The sequence below is a fragment of the Indicator indicator genome, chromosome 8 (genome assembly GCF_027791375.1).
Source record: "Indicator indicator isolate 239-I01 chromosome 8, UM_Iind_1.1, whole genome shotgun sequence".
NCBI lineage: Eukaryota > Metazoa > Chordata > Aves > Piciformes > Indicatoridae > Indicator > Indicator indicator.
In genome coordinates, this window is record NC_072017.1 from 5,575,001 (window position 1) to 5,596,414 (window position 21,414).

The 21,414-nt window shown below is 44.4% G+C and overlaps 1 protein-coding gene across 1 annotated transcript in view; it reads left to right on the forward strand.

Annotated features, from left to right (window-relative positions):
- The window catches only part of BEND4 (BEN domain containing 4), a 37,679-nt gene extending 21,639 nt beyond the window's left edge, over positions 1-16,040 (forward strand). The window contains exons 3-5 of the mRNA XM_054383221.1: positions 6,236-6,327; positions 12,273-12,513; positions 15,823-16,040. Of these exons, the coding sequence (XP_054239196.1) occupies positions 6,236-6,327; positions 12,273-12,513; positions 15,823-16,040 (551 nt within the window). The remainder of the gene's footprint in view (positions 1-6,235; positions 6,328-12,272; positions 12,514-15,822) is intronic.
- The last annotated feature ends 5,374 nt before the right edge of the window (positions 16,041-21,414 follow it).

The window sequence follows — 21,414 nt, forward strand, 5'->3', positions numbered from 1 at the left end:
AGAGGCTGAGAGCCCTGGGGCTTTTTAGTCTAGAGAAGAGAAAACTGATGGGGGATTTAATAAATGTTTATAAATATCTGAGATCTGGGTGTCAAGGGAGAGGGGATAGGCTCTGCTGAGTTGCACCCTGTGATAGGACAAGGGGTAATGGATAGAAACTACAGCACAGGAGGTGCCACCTCAACATGAGGAGGAACTTCTTCACTGTGAGGGTCACAGAGCACTGGAACAGGCTGCCCAGAGAGGCTGTGGAGTCTCCTTCTCTGGAGACTTTCAAGATCTGGATGTGTTCCTGTGTGGCCTGTGCTGGATTCTCTGGTCCTGCTCTGGCAGGGGGCTTGGACTGGAAGATCTTCACAGGTCCCTTCCAACCCCTAACATCCTGTGATTTTATTCATGCTCTGGATTATTTGGGTTGCCCCAGAAGACTTTGGCTGTGCAGACCTGTAAGTAGGTGTAGGGACTCTGACTTTTAGTACCAGCCCAGCATCTCAAGAAGGTAAATTTTGAGCTTAGCAAAGAGGAGATGGAGAAATTACTTCAGCACTAAGTATAAGCCCAGCATCTCAAGGAGGTAAATGTTGAGCTTAGCAAAGAGGAGATGGAGAAATTACTTCACCACTAACTATAAGCATGTAACAGGTGACAGGCATTTTCATTTCTTTTCCAAAGATTTTATACAACCTAGATGAAGGAAAACAGAAAGGCAAACTTGAAATAAGGTGTAGAAACTGCTCTGCTGAGAGGTGACAACTTGAGTTGTAGTCTGTTTTTACCCACTGATGCTATCTGGGGCAAAGAGGATTTTTGTCTGGGAAAATGCTGTGCTTTGTGGCAGGTCAGACTGGGAGATCACACCCCAGCTTTTGTCATCAGCACAGTTGGTGGCGACTGTGCTGCTCAACTATTTATTAGGAATTAGGGTACTCTACAGAGAAAGCTGTGACAAGCTATGCCAAAAGCAGCACTGCTCAGGGCGTACAAGTGCCTGCAATACTGAAGCCTCATAACTTGGATCAATAAACAACAAAGCCCTGCCACCTCTTATTCGTGTCCTGCTTAGTCACTGCTTAGCATCTTAGCAAGACTAGCTTTCCCCAGTGTGCTGAGAATCACAGAATCATAGAATCAGTCAGGGTTGGAAGGGACCACAAGGATCATCCAGTTCCAACCCCCCTGCCATGCCCAGGGACACCTCACACTACAGCAGGCTGGCCAGAGCCTCATCCAGCCTGGCTGCAAACACCTCCAGGGATGGGGCCTCAACCACCTCCCTGCACAACCCATTCCAGGCTCTCACCGCTCTCATGGGGAAGAACTTCCTCATGTCCAGTCTGAATCTCCCCACTTCCAGCTTTATTCCATTCCCCCTGGTCCTGTCACTACCTGATAGCCTAAAAAGTCCCTCCCCAGCTTTCTTGGAGCCCCCTTCAGATACTGGAAGGCCACCAGAAGGTCACCTCAGAGCCTTCTCTTCTCCAGACTGAACAGCCCCAACTCTTTCAGTCTGTCCTCATAGGAGAGGAGCTCCAGCCCTCTGATCATCCTGGTGGCTCTTCTCTGGACACCTTCCAGCATGTCCAGATCCCTCTTGTAATAGGGGCTCCAGAACTGGATGCAGTGCTCCAGGTGGGGTCTCACTTCCTCCTCACTCTTAAGCTCCTGCAAAGATCTCACTCTTTCACTTGCTGCAGGCCAGCTTATTTTGCCACTTCAGTGTCTTTTCTGAGATGCTGTTACTCTGAGAAAGAAAAGGCCATGGAAACTTCTTCCTAAGGGGCAGGAAAATTTCTGCTTCCCCACAGGCTTTCTCCTAAGTCATAACAAGCAAGCATTACTTTGTCATGCGCATCTCTCCCATTGGTTCTAGTAGGCACAGATCCCTGTTCGTGTTGTCAGTGATCATGGATATGTGCACAAGCCTGCAGAGAATCCTCTCTCAGGGTTGTGGTCTTGTTAACTCTCTAGAGACCACATCAAAGTCAAAAGAACTACAAAAGAAATAGGGTAGTAGATTTAAATGGTTTTTCATCCTCTTAGTTGGGAGCCACAGCCTCTTACAAAGTTATGTTTGCTGCAGGGTTTGCAGGAAACAGTTCCTCCCATCTCCTGGCAAAGAGAATATTTGCAGAGCCATAAGAGGGACACAAAAGCAAAACCAAGGCTTTGACTGTTGGCCTTGTGCTATCCTTTAACAAGACTAAATCACAGTATATCAGAGGTTGGAAGGGACCTCCAGAGATCATTCAGTCCAACCCCCCTGCCAGAGCAGGATCACTTAGGGGAGTCTGCACAGGAATGCATCCAGGTGGGTTTGGAAAATCTCCAGAGAAGGAGACTCCACAACCCCCCTGGGCAGCCTGTTCCAGGGCTCTGTCACCCTCACTGGAAAGAAGTTTCTCCTCATGTTGAGCTGAAATCTTCTATGTTCAGGCTTGAACCTGTTGTTCCTGTCTTATTAGTTTGCACCACTGAAAAGAGCCTGGTCCCCTCCACTTGACACCCACCCCTCAGCTATTGATAGACATTGATCAGATCCCCTCTCAGTCTTCTCTTCTCCAGACTAAACAGCTCCAGGGCTCTCAGTCTCTCTTCACAGGGAGATGCTCAAGTCCCCTAAGCATCCTCGTGGCTCTCTGTTGGATTCTCTCCAGCAGGTCTCTGTCTCTCTTGAACTGGGGAGCCCAAAACTGGGCTCTGTAGCTTCCTTTAGGCTTTGGTTAATAGGGCAGCCTGAGAAGCCTGGCTCTGCAACTAGCACCTGGTACTTGAAAGGCTGAGGTGATTTGTGCCAAACTGTGATGCACGATAGCTTTGTAAGTCAAAACTGCTCAGAGTCCTCCAGTCACTAGAATGATGGCAAAATCATACAACTTAGTGCTGGATACAGTACTGCTTTTATGAAGATAGAAGTATTTATAAGCTGCAGCCAGCTTTTAGTACCTTCCTATTTCTCCCCAGTGATGAGAAAGCATTTTATCGTCAGATATATACAGTTAAAGTAGAGCTGTGCTTCATCTGCTGGGGACACAACAGGTTAAATACTCTCCTGTTGTCTTCTCACTTGTGCCCCATCCCTTTGGAGGAACATGGGTGTGTCCATTCTTGGATAGCCTGCAATGAAATTACTTACTGTGGGTAAAGTATCATCATGCTGCTGTGAGATCAGCTCTTAAAAATAAGAAATTTTTATATATTCTGTTCTGCTCCCTTTCAGACCTCACATTGCTCCACATAATTACAGGTTATAGTACAAAGTATGGCTGAGGAGTATCAGGTCATCAACCAGGGACTCTTTGCTAACAGAGATCACCAGAAAAGCAAGTGCAAACTTCACAGGCTGTAATGAGTGCAGCTTCAGGAGGACCAAAGAAGTTTAAAGCTTCCATACTGCTGATGCTTTGGCAACTCTGTTCTCACAGAGCCTGCTAAGCAAAAAGCAGCATATTTAGATAAGGCAGGAAAGGGTATTTCCAAGTATCTGTGACATCCCAAGCATCATGGAATTCACCTCCAAGTCCAGATATCAGAGATCTTTCAGGCAATAAAACAACCACCCATCATAGCCTCTTCCATCCTTAACCATCACCTCACAGGAGATGGCAGAATCTCACAGGAGATGCTGGTTGCCTGCAGTAACTTCCACCCATGTGGTGGCTTTTGCTGACCTTGTCACAGGGTTTTTGATACTGGCCAAGGCAGCAAGCCTTCATGATCCTTGTGCCTCTTTCTTGGACAGCTGTTTTATCAGAGGGTAACCTGTGTGGGGGGTGTTCCTGGTTTAATCTTCGTTTTGGGCATGCCAGACAGCAAACACACACAGAGTGCTCTCTCCAACTCCCTGAAAGGAGGCTGGAGCCAGGTGGGGATCAGTCTCTTCTCTCAAGTAACAAGTGATAGAAAGAGAGAAAATGGCCTCAAGTTGTACCAGAGGAGATTTAGATTGGATATTAGGAAAATTTTTTTCACTGCAAGAGCGGTCAGGCATTGGAACAGGCTGCCCAGGGAGGTGATGGAGTCACCATCCGTGGAGGTGTTCAAAGAACATACAGACATGGCACTTTGGGCCATGGTTTAATGGCCATGGTGGTGCTGAGTTGGCAGTTAGACTTGATAATCTTAAAGGTGATTTCTAACCAAAACTATTCTGTGATATTTTTTTTCTTAGCCTTCAACCCATCCAGATGGGATAAAAAAGATTAAAAAAAAATCTCTTTCCCACATATGTTTTCTTGCATGTCAAAACAGGGGGGGAAAAGCCAAATCCTTTTGGGTTTTTTTGCCACACTTTCTTACAAATACCCAGCCTACTAAAACTTTTACCTCTGCTTATTTTTCTCCTTCACACCACCTAAGAACTTAACACTGAATTTTTTGATGGCTGCTGCATGCTAAACACACAGCTCTCATTACAGGGAGGCCACAAAACATGTGGGTGAGATTATTAAGCTTGGCTGCCCTTCTGACTTCTGCAGAATTGAAATATTTTCTGAAACCAGCTGATGACACTTCAAAGTGTTGGGTTTTTCCTACCAGAAAAAAAAAAAAAAAAAGGAAAGGAAAAGAAAAGAAAAGATCCAGGCACTCCTGCTCACGTGGCAGAGTTGTTGTGTAGTAGCTACACTACCAAGGCACTGCCTTGGTCTAGCAATAAGCACTGAAGTCAGTGGAGATAAAAAACAGGTACAAGGCACTTGAAGTGCCTAACACCATATTTACATGGCAATGAGTCAAAAAAATGTTTTCTTCTTTGTATGGTTTGGGTTGTTTACATTATCTACAGGTGGTTGGTTGGTGGTGGTGTTTTTTATTTTATTATTATTATTTTTGTTGTTGTTATTATCATTACTGCTGACCTAATTTGTGTTTATAATAATTATAACCTGATCTATCCAATTAAACAGGTGAAAAGTGAGTCACTGATTTTTTTTAGGGAGAAGTCAGAGTGGGGTGAAACAACAGAGGGGTTTATTATTCATATCAGACACCTTGCAGGACTTTCTGTATGCAGACTGCTGGATGTAACCACCACTTAGCCTTTAACTCTGTGCCAAGCAAACTCTTTACTAGAGGTGCTTTGCACCCTGGCTGCCTAGCCAAGGGGCATTGCTGCTGCACTGTCCAGGAAGGAGTGCAAAATACCTGTAAATCCTACCTTGAGACATTCTCAGTGATTCCAGTGCTTGCTTTCAGATTGCCAGCTTAAGACAAGGCTCCAAACACCACGTTTTTCCAGGTGTAAAGGCTGAATGCCAAGAAATAATCCAAAACAAAAGGGAAAAAAAAAAAAAGGGAACACTGAAATATCCTTGATGGATTTTTAGCTAGAACTGAGAGTATCTCTGAGTATTGTACAAAAAAACCAACCCCTACAAAATGTGAGAGTGGATGAGGGACCTTAAAAACGATGCTTACTTAGTCTTGCATGAATCAGTGATAATGTTGGGTTAATATCTGTTTAATTCTCCTACAGTGTTTCAGGCTCAGGAGAAAAGCACTGTATCTCAAAAATACTCCAGAGTTAATCAGGGATGTGGTAGCATCTGCTTAAGAGAGACCCATAATTGAATCATCCCTAATTAACCTATCACCTCAGCAGAAGGGAATAGGATGTTGATACCACTGCTGAAATGGATGAGAGTGATGGCAATGGAAAGCAGGGGGGGGAGGGTAAGGGAAAGAGGAATAAAGCAATTTGCTTAACACCTAGTTTTGTAACAAATTTGGGAGGAGGGAGGTAAAAGAAATTCAAGTGTATGAATCATTAAATCTGCTCAGTATAGTTAATCAGACTGTAGTTTCAAAAACATTGAAGTGTATTTACATGGTAATCAGAGTGTGATTTAAAGACCAAGAAATGTTTTCTCCTTTGTATGGTTTGGGTTGTTTACATTATTTAGAGATTATTACTTTGTTGGGTTTTTTTTCTCCTTGCTATCATTACTGCTGACGTAATTTGTATTTGTAATAATTACCATTTCAAGCTCGGAGTGGTGGAAAACAAACCACACTGAAAGCTAGTGGGCAGAAAAGAAAAGCAGTGCCAGAGATGTCAGCATAGGCAATAACTACGTCAGTTGTGTGTCTGCAGGAATCCAAATGAGAAGCATTTCCCCTTCAGAGTAAACCTCAGACCTACAAAAGAGATCCTGAAGAGCTGCTGCTTGATTTGATGTTGTTGTTCTGTTTTGTGCTGGATAGCTAATGTGCAGTAATTGCAATTTGTTTCATGCAGTGCCCTGCCAGACTGTTTTAGATTATTTGAAGACTGTACTTCAGCATCACAACCAGCTTATGGTGCCACAGCCAGCAGACCATCCGACTGAGGTGAAGTGAAGACCAGCTACATCTCTTTCTCTTTTGACCATCCATTGCAAACATGTAGGCAAATGCACCAGTTGGTACAGCAAGAATATATTTAGTAGCAAGAAGATGTAAAATCTATTATTAAACTGTCATTCTTAGGTACAGTAACCTCCCAAATGGAGGAGGCTCCTCACTAGTGTAATCTAGGGGGACTTTTCTGAGCAGCACATAACTCCCTCCATTGGCACAGCTGCACTCGCCTTGCTTTGGGTGTTTTTTCTCTCACCTTCCCTCAAGAGCATCACTTTTGTGAGTAGAATTAAGGCTGGGAGTAGCCTGGTGAAAACTATCTGGGTGACTGATGGTGACCAGAGGGGATTCAGCCTGTGCATGGGGGTACCAACCTGCTGTGTGTATAGACACAGGCACAGTTAAGTGTAGCTCTAATGCAGCCCTGAGATGCTTAACACTAAAATACATGTTTCCTCCATTTTGCAGACCCAAATGTAGACTTCTGCAAGTCTTTGGAGTGTTCTTGCTTTTCAGAAAGCATCCCAAACAAAATATTGACTGTTGACAATTTGATACTTGATGTGGAGGTTTGGGATCGTTGTAATTGTGTTCTGTTTAAAAGTGCTGCAGTGCAAAAGCAGGAAATTTTTAAGTCCTGCCCTTCTCTGGAAGGTAGATGTGTGGATTTATCTGTCAGCTCTAGTGTAACTCATGTTAATTTTGCTCCAGTGTGTTGTAAAAAATGCCTCAAATGAAGTGGTTTTGTTGAGGCTTTCCTAGGTTAGTCTGTGTTTGAAGCTTTTGCTGTGCATGTTTCCAAGTGCAGTGTGTGTCACCACCCATTATTCACACAAACAAAACCACAAGAGGGAAGGCTTAGGTCTAGCCTGACCTCCCTTTGCACACAGATGATGCATTGTGCAGTCACAGAACATTAGAGGTCCACACACATAGTCCAACTTTCCAAGTTCCACTGAAGATGCTTTGCAGCAGTTCAGGTTGTGCATCACTTTGCTCCTCCATTCAGTTTTATCCTCTGCAAATTGATGCATACACAGCTATGTATTTATAGATATCATTAGCTGTCATCACTCAAATATAGCCCAAACATTCATTTTCCTTTTTTTTTTTTCTTTTTTCATGCTTTTTGGCTTAACTTAAAATTTTTAGGCTATTCTGTATCATCCCACATGGCACAAGCTTGTCATGATGTGACAGTTTTGATTCAATTAAACACGTAGATGCTAATCTTTTATTCATAAGCTTAATCATGTACGAATATAAGCATGAGTGCATTTGTACTTTGGCTCTTTCTTCAGGGTCTGCTTATTTTGGTTTCTGGAAGGTTTTCTGTTTGTTTTAGTTTAATGAGTGCTGGACACACCAAACCACATCATCTATTTACCAAGAATCTTTTGCCCAGAAGTGCTTTGACTTTCAGAGGAAGGAATGAAAGTGTAACTGCTGCAGTAACCCAGCAATTTAGCAGAGCAGCATAACACTGTACCATGCCTTTGGAGAAGGATGAGGAGAAGTATCCTAAATTTCAAGGGCAGTAGGAGAGAAGTAAAATAAAATTGAGGCTGAAGAGATTACACAAAATGCATTCCTTTCTCCTCAGTTAATAGTAATCTGAGCTCTCAGGAAATTTAGATACTGGGTTTGCCTGCATCCCATTTCCATCAGTGCAATACATTTAAACACAGAGGTAGCTTCTAGGATAGCTTGCTGCTTAGCAAAGCCACCTGTGAGCATGCATTCCTAACACACACATGCAAGCCTGGAGCTTTACACTGGGCCATTACAGGCTTGCATTGCATTGCTCTTTGCTGCCAGGGCAAAGGCAGTGCCCACAGAGCTAGCTGCAGATTGCACTTTGCACTGGCAGCAGTAAGAAGGGCCCTTGCTCTACTAATATTTTCCAAGAGGGGGAAAAAAATGTTTCTGAAATCTAAGGTAGGAAAATAATTCACTTTATATCAAAAGGATGCAGAGCTAGGTGCTGATAAAATTAAGTACCAACATAGGGATCAGGTGGTCACTGCGTGTTACCTCTGTGGTGGAACAAGCCAAGAAAACAGCAGAGTCAGCTCCTCGAGGTAGTGTTCACAGCTGCCACAGTGTAAGAGCTTTCCGTGCTGCCTCTCCTGCTCTTGCACCTTCCCCAGCCCCTTCACCTTGTCAGCAGATGGAAGGTAATGTTCATTCCACAGCAGAGCTCCTCAGACATTGCTGGCTTCCCACAGGCATGTGTACCTGGCAAAAATAAAAGCAGCTTCAAGAGTGGAGAGGGAGGAGTTGCCCCTGGCTCTTTTTCAGTGGTGGGAGGAAACAAGTGAACCACTAAGAGAAAGGCTCAAATGATAAATGATGAAATCTTCTGATGCAGCCCAGAAGGCCAATGGCATCCTGGGCTGCATCAAAAGAAGCATTTGCCAGCAGTTCCAGAGAGGTGATTCTGCCACTTTGCTCTGCTCTGGGGAGACCTCACCTGGAGTGCTGTGTGCAGGTCTGGAGCCCTCAATACAGGAAGGACATGGACCTGATGGAGCAGGTCCAGAAGAGGGCCAGGAAAATGATCAGGGGGTTGGAGCACCTCTGCTACAAGGACAGGCTGAGGGAGCTGGGGGTGTTCAGCCTTGGGGAAGAGAAGGCTCCAGGGAGACCTAATGGCAGCCTTCCAGTACCTGAAGGGGGACTACATGAATCACAGAAATGTTCAGGCTGGAAAAGACCCTCAGGATCACCAAGAAGGATGGAGAGAGACTGTTTACAAAGGCCTGGAGTGATAGGACAAGGGGCAATGTCTTCAAACTAGAGCAGTGTAGCTTTATATTGAATATTAGGAACAAGTTCTTTGTTGTCTGTGAGGATAATGGAACAGGTTGCCCAAGGGCCCTGGAGATGCTGGTGATGCTCGACAGGGCTCTGGGCAACCTGATCTGGGTGAGGATGCTCCTGCTGACTGCAGAGAGGGTTGGACTTCTGGAGTCCCCTTCCAACCCAGACTGCTCTATGATTCTATGATAACAGAGCTGGACTATACATGAAGGGTCTCTTAGGGATAACAAGCTTGGATTTACAAGCTTCAGGGGGGAAATGAAGAAGTGAGATATTTGGGAAGAGGGGAGGGTCCCCTCAGGCAAAATCCATCTATTCCTTTATATTTTGGCTTCCTCTGCAGCATTTTGGATTTGCCTGTAGCTGTCTTTGCCAGCATTTTGCACTGAGGTGGACAACTAGCAGACTAGGCTCAGCAAGCAGGGGTGCTAAACCCCTGGGAGGTTTTGGTACCCTAAATCATGCTGATTTTCTAAAGACCTGAGGAAGAACTTCAGGTAGAAAAAATAAACCCCAAAACATATGCTCCCAAGCTGTTTCTCAGGCTGCTGTAATACTTAACAGCAGACAAAGGGTAGTCCTTAAAACAGTTTTCAGATACCAAGGTGGAGAACTTTGGAACAGATGCTCACAAGTGCAGCACATGGCTGGTTGCCTCTGTTCAGCATCAGACCCTGGTTTCTGTGGTTCACAGTGAGCTCTTAACCTAAGCTGGGGACCATATGAGCATTGTAATAATTGTGCCTCCAGCTTGGTGTGTTTCAATAAAGAGGTGTAGCTGTCTCTAGGAGGGGATGTGTGGATTAATTTTTAGGGCCCTGCAATTACTTCAAGTACATTAACAGGACCATCTTAACCTTAACTGGGTAATCCTGAACAGCAGCATTTTATGGGCAAGCAGAATTAAACACCATTTAGGTACAATTGACCCAAAGAGGGCTCATAAGTGTTGTGTGGATTACAGGAACCTCCATAATTAGTCCCACAGCGTTCATTGAACAGTGGAATATTGAAGCACAACAATTCCAAAGGTTAAAAGGAAAATTTCTTTCTGGCTGACAGGGTGGCATTTCTGGAAAGCTGTAATTTGAGTTAATACAGCATTCATTAATAATAATGAAGCTTTTAGTGTTCATAGCTCCTTTATTTATTTTCTTTACATTTTTCACAGTAACAGAACTGCTGTCAAGTTTCAGGTGTGTTCTACAGAAGTAATAAATTTCTTATAAAAATAGACCAAAAGAGTCACCTCTGAAGCAAGCTGTCAGGTGCAGTGAAGTGATCCATTTGATCATGCTCTTCAAAGCCCCTTTTTATGCATTTTAAGAGATTAAGAAGAAAGGTTATACTTAAATAGTGTGTTCAGTCACTGGTTCTTAACTCTTTTTAGCCTGCTTGTTAAAGTGGAAATTATCAGTAGCCACCTCTCACAATGTATTCCTTGGACCTCACTGAATTCCAGGTCTAGAGAAACGGCCATGTGTAGACATGGCACTTCTGGACATGGTGGAATGACCATGGCAGTGTTAGGTGAATCATAGAATGGCTTAGGTTGGAAGGGACCTCAGACATCATGTACTCCAGGGATGCCTCTCAACTAGACTCAGGTGCTCAAAGCCTCATCCAGCCTGGCCTTGAATACCCCCAGGGAGGAGACATCCACAACCTCCCCAGGTAACCTATTCCCGAGTCTTACCATCCTCCCACTGAAGAAGTTCTTCCTAAGATGCAGTCTAAACCTACTCTCCCTCAACTTCAAACCATTCCCCCTTGTGCTATTGCTAGACAGCCTGATGAAAAATCCCTCAGCAGTCTTTCTGTAGGATCCCTTCAGGAATTGGAAGGCCACTATATTGGAAGGCCCCCTGGAGTTTCCTCTGGGGCTGCACAACCCCAGCTCCCTCAGTGTTTCCTCATAGCAGAGGTGTTCCAGCCCTTGGGTCATCTTTGTGGCCCTGCTCTGGACTTACTCCAGCATCTCTGTGTTCGTCTTATGCTGGGGACACCAGAACTGGACATGGTATTCAAGATGGGGTCTCAGAAGAGCAGAGTAAAGGAGCAGAATCACCTGTCTTGCCCTGCTGCTTGGACTCGATGACCTTAGGGGGTGATTGGGCTTGCTGATCTTAGAGGTCTTTTCCATCCAGAGCACTTCCATGATTCTCTGAAATGCAATTTTACAATTACTGCTTCTCAGTAAGAGCAATTACATGTTCAGTTCAGGATGCATTTCACTGCCTGTATCACAGCTGGTTAAAGTGGGGGGCTGGAGAGCAGCCAGGCAGAAAGGGACCTGGGGGTACTGGTTGACAGCAGCTGAACATGAGCCAGCAGTGTGCCCAGGTGGCCAAGAAGGCCAATGGCATCCTGGCTTGGATCAGGAATAGTGTGGCCAGCAGGAGCAGGGAAGTCATTCTGCCCTGTACTCAGCACTGGTTAGGCCACACCTTGAGTGCTGTGTCCAGTCCTGGGCTCCTCAATTTAAAAAAAGATGTTGAGATGCTTGAACCTGTCCAGAGAAGGGCAACAAAGCTGGGGAGGGGTCTGGAGCACAGCCCTATGAGGAGAGGCTGAGGGAGCTGGGGGTGTTTAGCCTGGAGAAGAGGAGGCTCAGGGCAGACCTTATTGCTATCTACAACCACCTGAAGGGAGGTTGTAGCCAGGTGGGGATTGGTCTCTTCTCCCAGGCAACCAGTGACAGAAGGAGAGGACACAATCACAAGCTGTGCCAGGGGAGGTTTGGGCTGGATGTTAGGAAGAAATTCTTGCCAGAAAGAGAGATTGCACATTGGGATGGGCTGCCCAGGGAAGTGGTGGAGTAACTGTCCCTGGAAGTGTTTAAAATAAGCCTGGATGAGGCACTTAGTGCCACGGTTTAGTTGATCAGATGGTGTTGGGTGATAGGCTGGACTTGATGATCTTGGTGGTCTTTGCAACCTGGTTAATTCTGTCATTCTGTGACGATTCTGTGGTTATGGGTTGGGTTGTTTTGTTGTTTTTTGGTTTTTTTTTTATTATTGCAACTGACATCTTTATTTATTTGCCTTGTAAAATAAGCCAGGGAAATATTGCCCTTTTTTATTTTCTTTTTTTTTTTTTTCCTTTTTCTTCAGGGGAGCAAGCAGCTGCTGAACAACTACCCTGTCTACATCACTAGTAAACAGTGGGATGAGGCTGTAAATTCCTCCAAGAAAGACGGACGCCGGCTCCTTCGCTATCTCATCAGATTTGTTTTCACAACCGATGAGCTTAAGTACTCATGCGGCCTTGGAAAAAGGAAAAGGTCAGTGCAGTCAGGAGAGACAGGTCCTGAAAGACGTCCTCTGGATCCAGTAAAAGTAACATGTCTCAGAGGTACTGCATCTTTTCGCTCAGTGTCCACCATATGTGATCTCATTTCACCACATTGGCTCTGGCTCTGTAGAAGCGGTTGGCTGACAGTTGCAGAACTAGAAGGGGTTGCACAGGCAGGTGACAAGCAGCCAGAAACCCTCCTCTTGGGGTTTTATTTTTGTTTGGTTGGTTTGGTTTTATACATACATACAAACATGATCTGTATGTATGTATTCTCTATGTGTTTGGTGGGGTTAAAAAGCCGGGCTGCTTATTGAAGAGACAAGTTGCAAGGGCACATGACACTGATATGCTTGAAACAGCAAAGAAGGAAAATCAGACAATCCTGATTACACTCTCCTATGATAAACTGAGAGGGCATTTTCTGACACTGATAGAGAGCAAAATTCACCAAAAGGACAGTGGTAGCCTAATGTGAGGTAAGCATTTGGCACTCAAGGCCACAGTGCATCATTGGAGTTAAAAGCTAACCCTAGTTTCAGAACAGGTTTGAACATCTACAGGTTAGCTACAAAGGGTATACAAACGTCAAGGATTTAACTTCTCTTTTGGAGTTGCAACACTGACTGAAAGAAACTTAAGGCAACAACCTTTCCCCCCATGTTTAGCCTGAAATTAGGAGGAGTTTTGCAAGCATTTCACAGTGTCAGACACTGAAGATACTGGACAGTATGGGAAAAGGGTCCAGACTGAGAAGATTTGTCTGTTGGGACAGTTGATACTTTGGTATCCTGAAATTGTTCCAAAGTACTGGGCTTTATCATGAAAGGGACTTTCCAAAGCCCAATTAAAGACATGCTTGTAGTATCAGCATCTGCATGTTATAAATGCATCTGCTTAGAATTTCTTTACTGAGATCATAGTTAACTTTATAGTATTTCTGTGAGCATTTACAGGAAATTTTGGTTGAACTCACTTCAAGAACATTTTACTCATCAGTGCGGTGTAAAAAGCTGTATTTTAGTCAGTCAGTGATAAAAATACCCTTAGGCATCCAAGTAGAGTCCACAGTGGTTGTATACATCAGACAGAGCCTCTTCACATCTAGGGTAGAAGAATCCAACAAGGCCAAGTAGATAAGACTTGTAGCATCAATGTAGGTACATTGATGTAAACAGGTAATGAACTGAGAGTTTATATACAGCCAAAGAGGTAGGCAAAGAGGTTCTATTTAGGCAAAGATGTTCTTTTTTTGTTTGGTTGGGGTTTTTTTTCTATGAAGCAACCTGTTCACCTGCTACATGATACTTTACCAGATCTTAAACTTTATCAGAGTTTAAGAGAAGGGCAAGTCGATTGCACACCATGCTGCACAGAGGTCTGGAGGGAGATTCAGGGTCCCAGAAGTTCTCCTGGAAACTAAAGGCCAAATAGAATTACATTAACTACTTTCTGAATGACTCTGAATTTCACCTAATAATTTGTGTGCCAGCAGAGTGTCAATACCCTTTTCTTCCCTTTTCTCCCCCCTGCCTCCCACCAAGACTAACAGTAGATCCACCTTGTGGATGGACTTCTGCTTAGGGTCGCTCACCTTTCTGGGGTGCTGGGCACACAGTGTTTGTGGAAGTCTCCTTGGGAAAATGAGAAAGGCAAATTTCCCTAATTTTCAGAAGCTTGAAGAGGAAGCCAAAACATTCAGTATCCAAGGACCTGTTAAGGAAACAGAGTAGACAGCTCTCCCTCTGGGCTTTTGTGAGGGGGGGGTGACATGACAACTTCCTCTGGTGCCAGAGGCTGGCTGCTGGCTCCTACCTCTTTGCAAGTCAAGGTAACCAAGCATCTGACTAATTCTCAGCATGTCCAACTCTGCCTCCCCACCACAGCAGGGAGTACAAACTGCACTCAGAGTAGTTTAAACATCTAGAAACGTTTTTAATGATATTCTTGCAAGTGCCTGATGTCCAGAACCAGCTTTAAAAACCACCTCAGCAGGCTGAGATTACAGCATCTTGAGAGAGAGAGAGAGTTTGTGGAGCCCCACCTCCACCTTACTAGGTAGGAATTACTGCTGCCTGTGTGGATTTCTAGGGAAGTGAATTTAAAACCAAGATAGGCTATCACTTTTGCAGACAGGCTGCTGCAGGAGCTATGCAAAAAGGACACCCTAATTGTCCAAGAGATGAGCTAGCTTGCAGGCAGGGGAACTCCTCCTGTAAAAGCCTAGCACTCCCTGGGCTCGAGGTGTGGTGGCAGTAATGAAGTTACCTGATACCACTTACGGTGCTGTTGGCTTGTCAACAGCAGAAAAATGGAATTTCAAAATATCCTGAGACACACAATGCTGCATGAGGGAATAACTAATGTCACAGAATAAATAAGCAGCTCAGTTTCCACACGAGGTACAGTGCATCCCATAAATCTGACAAGGTGCCCTCCTGTTTCAAATCCCGGTTGGATGTTTCAAAGCCCACGTGCACCTATTTGAGCTATGCCTAGCAGTTTACAGCTCCAGAATTGGTAAAGCACCTTCTGCAAGTTTAGCAGATTGCATGTCAAAGAATCTAAAAAAAAAAAAAAAAAAAGGAAATTACAAGAAATGTAATAATCATCACATACAAATAGCTGGAGGTGGAAGCAGCAGCTTCTTAAACAGCCAAATGACACTGCCGGTACGATTCGTTTTCTCTGGCACTGAAAAAACCCTTGCAAGGCTTCCCCAATTAGCCCTCTCATCTCATTTAGCTATTTCTAAGGCCAATTTTAGTCTCTGAAAGAGAGATGTCAGATTCAGGAAGATGGAAAGAGCAGGGCTTAAAATGATAGATACTCCAAAAGCAGACAGGAGCACCAACCTGAAATCAGGGTGGGGACGTTTTCAAGCAGGCTGTGGGCTGCTGCAGCCTGCAGCTGTTGAAGCAGCCAGCAGAGGGAGGTCACAAAGATCCACGAGAGTCCTCACCTGAAGGTACAAATGCACAACAGGTTCCAAATGAAATGCAGCAGGGCTGGTGTTAACTTTCACAGGTATTGCCCCAGCCTTCCCTTCAGAGCAGTCCCTTTGTGTTCCCACAAGAAGGGCTTCTCTTGCCAGGTCCCACCCTTGACACCGTTAGCCGAGGCATGACAACAAACACTGCATGTGGAGAAACACACTTGTACAGAAACAAAGCAGGTCCAAGTGGCATTATCATGGCATCCCCCATCAGGCTTAACTTCTGCTTCAGCAGGGCAGTAATATCCCCTCCCTCTCCCCACTCCCCCCTCCCCACCGCCCCCTTTCTTATTTCCCCTGAGCTTCTTGCCAGCGGGGCGGTAAGGGGTGCTGCACAGACGAGTTGTTTTCTACCCTTGCATGTTCTCCTGCAGAGTTCATTAGGATGCATTGTACTTCCAACCCAGACTGGTGGATGCCCTCTGAAGAGCAGATCAACAAGGTGTTCAGCGACGCCGTGGGGCACGCTCGCCAGGGGCGCGCCGTGGGGACTTTCCTTCACAACGGCAGCTCCTACTACGAGGGGACTGACCATCCGGGCTCACAGGATGAGGTCTTCAACAGAGGTATGCAAGATGGATCTGGGGATTGATGGCAGTGAGAAGAGCCTCATCCTACAACAGTAGCAACCACTTCATTTAGGAGAGACTGTTTGTTAAACGTGCTTCACCCGGCTGTCGTTTTTAAGAGTCCAAAGCATGTCTGAACACATCCTGCAGGCATTTCAGCTTCTCCATCCCACTTTAACAGAAAGAAAGTCCATTTCAAGACCTGCTGTATGGGACTCCTCAGTGCCTATTATTTGCAAATCCTTCATAGCAAGCACCCTCAAAGGGAAATTGCAGTTCATTTCATCTAGTGGTAGAGGAAAGGTCATTAAAAACAAACTATAAAAATGTGAAAATAAGCAGCAGCTACTCTCTCCTCTGCCTGTTGATAACAAGCCCAGGTTTGGACTCAGAACAGCTGGGTAATCTTTTCTTTCCTTGAGTAGGAGATGTAAGAACAAGTCTGCAGGCTTATAATAAACAGAGAAGTGGTCTCCCATTTCCTAACAGAAAATAACATAAATGCTACCTTAAAATACTCCACAAGATGAAAAATTCAGGGACTTCCTTTAGCCAACTCTGCCAGGAAATTAAGCTTCCCAGGTAGAAGAGCAGCACTCGTCAGCAGCAGCATCCTTCACAGACCCAAAACAACAACAGGCACTTCTTAATAGATAAAAATTGCTTTGTGTATCAGATAGACACAGTATTTATCTAGATTTCTAGGGGATTAGAGTTGATCATGACAGTTTTCATTAAAAGAAGATGGAGAAAAACAAATTGCCATTTCAGAAGATAGGTTTTGCTTGGTCTGTTCCTATTCTGCAGCCATATTACATAGCTTTAGAGGCTTCAAATTGCCTTTTCCTGGCTTTGCTTTCATTTGTGTTTTATATCCATTCCTTGAAATAGATGAGGCAATGTGCTGGTCTTTAACAGTCAGATGCTCACTGCTGCAGTCAGGAAGGGGGATGGGTAAGAAGAGCCTACCTTAACCTTCTGTGGTAAGGAAGCACAGGGTCCAGACTAAGAGCTGTAAGAAAAGAGTTGTGCTAGAGCAGAATTCACAATGGCACATGACAGTGGAAGCAGATACCTACTTTAAAAAAACAAAACAAAACAAACCAGTCCACTGAAATCCTTGAATTTTCAAGTCTTAGAAGTCCATTGTCCCCTCAATTTGATGCACTCCAGAAATATGCAATGCCAAAGAAATGATGCCCTTTCCTTCCCCTGTCAGGGTGTTTCTATCTCCTCGTCTGGTCACTCAGGCCAGTTCTGGCATCCTTCACAGCCTGAACCAGCTCTCCTTGAGGCAACATTTCCCCACTGACAGGTACAGGGAACTGGTTTTTGGAAAGAAAGTTCACTTGGCTTTCAACCATCCTTAGTGCTACCTCATCAGCGTTGACTCTCCTGAAGGCATCTCTCACATTCCCCAGCTTTCCTTGTACAAGCCACAAAAGAAGCTACTAATCACTCCTTTTACCCTGCTCCTCTCCTCTCTGACCTGCAGGAGGCACCCAGTCCCTTCCTCAAACATCAGGAAGGGTCTTCTGGGGTGAAGTACTGTTCTAGCTCTGGCATGACCACAGCTAGAGGACTGAGGCAGTCCCTCAAAGATCAGGAAGGGTCTTCTGGGGTGAAGCACTCCTGTAGCTCTGGCATGACCACAGCTAGTGGACTGAGGCAGTCCCTCAAAGCTCAGCTCACCCACATAGTAAGTCTGTTCCCACCATCTGCCTCTCTGCCTGCAGTTGTGACCAGTCTCTCATAGCCAGTGTGGAGGACATCTCAGGATGTGGACTCCACCATGCACCACCATAAGCAGGACCTCACTCAGCCAGGATATGCTTTAGGCCCTTAAACATCCAGTTCCTCTCAATTCATTTTAATTCTGGTGTTTTGATTTTTTCAAAAGGAGGTCAAAAAGCACTCACTTGCCCCCAGAATTTCTTTTCTAAGAGTGAATTAAGCAGTTTAGTCACACTGGACCTCACCAGGCCAAGGGGTTTGGGGCCAGCATCCCTCAGTACAGGCAGGAGCAGTCAGTGTCTCGTGGTAGCCTCTGGAGGAGAAAACTCACTGTATAGAAATGTCACGGTACAGATAATCCTGTAGTAGCTTTTCAGTGTTGAACTTCCACTTGTTTTAAGAAGAACTGTGCTAGAAGATGTTCCATTGCTCAGCTGGTGTTAAGTCTTGCTGGTCTGTGTTTAATGTGGTGGCACTTGCCAGAGCTCCTTGGTAGAACCATGTCAGAACGTGCGAGTCAGCATTGCCCTGTAAATTTGTCTGTGTCAACACTGTATTCTTCTAAGCATTGTGATGGTTTCCTTTTCAAATGTTTTGATTGTTAGGAGGTTAAAAATAGGAACACTTCATTTGTAGCAGTCACAGAACGGAAGCACTGGGCTGGACAGACCTCACTGAACAAGCTGAAGAGATTTGCTGAGTTAACTAGTGAGCCTAGCTTGATGTGTAGTGTAAAAAGTGTAGCCAGCATCCTGGAACCACTCACAATCCTCCCTTCTCATAGCCCAGATGGACAGCTGCACCCTGGAAGCCACTTTGGCACTAGAAATGGCTTGGCAGGCTTGCACCTTTCTTTGCAAACAAAGTTTTGCCCTCGGTTGCTTGTGTGCACAGGCCAGTGACACGAGTGGTAGTCACAGACAAGCATTACCAGACCCCAGCTCATCTCTTTTTGTCCACATTTGGGTTTAAAATAATGTTTTACAACAACTTTTTCGGCTGTCTTTGGTTCTAATTCCCATCATGGCTTCTTCACTCTGCATTACCAGACCCCAGCTCATGTTTTTTTGTGCACATTTGGGTTTAAAATAATGGGTTACAAGATTTTTTTCCAGCTGTCTTTGGTTCTGCTTCCCATCATGGCTTCTTGACTCTGCATTACCAGACCCCAGCTCATCTTTTTTTGTGCACATTTGGGTTTAAAATAATGAATTACAGCAATTTTTTCCAGCTGTCTTTGGTTCTAATTCCCATCATGGTTTCTCGACTCTGCATTACCAGACCCCAGCTCATCTCTTTTTGTTCATTTTGGTTTTAAAATCATGGATTACAAGGACTTTTCTCAGCTGTCTTTGGTTCTAATTCCCATCATGGCTTCTTCACTCTGCATTATCACACCCCAGCTCATCTCTTTTTGTGCCACATGTGGGTTTAAAATAATGGATTACAACATTTTTTTTCATCTGTCTTTGATTCTAATTCCCGTCATCGACTCACCCGTTTCAGCTACGACAAACCAAACCAAACCCCCAAACCTTTCACCACAGGTTACTCCAATTAATTTCTTGATGAGGCATTAGAAATTCATACACATCCAAGTGTCTAAATACCTGCAAGGTGTTAGGTATAACATTCTGGGACCTGCAGTAGATAGCACATAAAGCCCTTGCAGGGTGAGATGCTCCTATTCAAGCCGTGCACGCTTTTGTCAGTCAGCACATCCCTCCCCAGCTCTGGATGCAGACAGCAGGCTTGAGACAGAAGGAAACTGCTATCTATCATGTCACTCCAGAAAGTCCCAGGAGGATAGAGATTCTTGTCTTATCCTTCCCTACTCTTTAATCTTACTGTCATTTGTGTGTCTGCCTTCTCTCCAATGTGGTGTAGCAGTGCCGCACGCCCATCTGTGCCCACATGCCTTTGCTATATTTTCTATGACAAATATTTGTGGAGAAACTGTGATGAAAAAAAGGCTAAAAAATAAAATTAAAAAAAAAACCAACCCATTAATCCTGATATTTTTATTGTTCTGGTGTAGTTAATTCTATGAATACTTTCTAATGATGATTGTACTGTGTAGAGTTAAGTACGGGTTAGGGATAGACCTTTACCATATATATTGTAAAAAAAAAAAAAAATAATAATAAAAATAAACCAAACCCCCAACCATAGTGTAATATAGACTAGTAAGGCTTTTGTGACTATTTCTATAGGATGTGTGAGTTGTTTTCTATGTGGCAACACACATTTCTTTGAAAGAATATAAGAGTCCTAGAGAAATTTTTTAAACAGTCAATATTTTTTAATTATGAAAGACATTTGTTACCTACAGTTTACTATTTCAGGTGTTACTTCTAATTTGGATATTAGTTTTATTACTACATACCTCCCAAGTTTCATTTGTTCTGTTGCATAAAAATGCACAATAAAAGTTAGTCTCTGGTTAACCTGTCTTTGCCTAGTCTTTGGTTAAACTGTCTCTGATTAGTCTATGGTTAAATTGTCTCTTATTAGTCTCTCATTAACCTGCCTCTCTCTCTCTCTGGTTAGTCTCTGGTTAACCTCTCTCTCTCACAGATTGCACTGGGTTAGAAGGAACCCTCCAAGGTCATCTTGTCCAACCCCTCTCACAGTGAGTAGGGACACCTCCGAACAGATCAGGCTGCCCAGGGCCACATCAAATCTGATCTTGAATATCTCCAGGGATGGGACCTCAACCACATCCCTGGGCAACCTGTTCCAGTATTTTACCATTCTCATTGTGCAGAACTTCCTCCTGATGTCCAGCCTAAACCTGCCCTGCTCCAGTTTCAAACCATTGCCTCTCATCCTATCACACCAAGACCTTCTAAACAGTCCTTCCCCAGCCTGTAGACCCCCTTCAGGTATTGAAACATAGCTCTAAGGTCTCCCCAGAGCCTTCTCTCCTCCAGGCTGAACAGCCCCAATTCTTTCAGCCTGTCCTCATAGGAGAGGTGCTCCAGCTCTCTGATCATATGTGGCTCTCATCTGGACCCACTCCAGCAGGTTCATGTCTCTCTTGTGCTGGGGACCCCAGAGCTGGACACAGTACTCCAGGTGAGCCAGAGCAGAGGGGGCAGAATCACCCCTCTCTCTTTGGTTAGTATCTCTTTAACCTGTCTCTCTGATTAGCATTTGGTTAACCTGTCTCTCTCTGGTAAGTCTCTGGTTAACCTGCCTCTCTGGTTAATCCCTGGTTAACTTGCCTCTCTCTCTGGTTAGTCTCTGGTTAACTTGCCTCTCTTTCTGGTAAGTCTCTGGTTAACTTGCCTCTCTTTCTGGTAAGTCTCTGGTTAACCTGTTTACAGGCATTTTTGTGTTAGTGTGACAGCCATCACCACTGGTTCTCACTATAAATTATGTATTAAAACTCTTAGACTTTAAGATTTATATGAAAGGCCAAAGGGTTGCATTTTGCATTAAATGCTTGTTTGGTAAGAAGCACCAGCAAGCACAGTGAAAGGTCATGAAGAATCCAAGTCTCAACGTAACAGAAATCACTTTAAGTCCAAAATACAACACATATATTTATGCTCTCCTCAGACAGAAAGTCTGCTCAGAGAGAAGTACCCATCTGCAATCTTAAGACCTGGATTTTCAAGCAGTGACATTTAAATCCCATTTTGATTCAAAATTCACTGA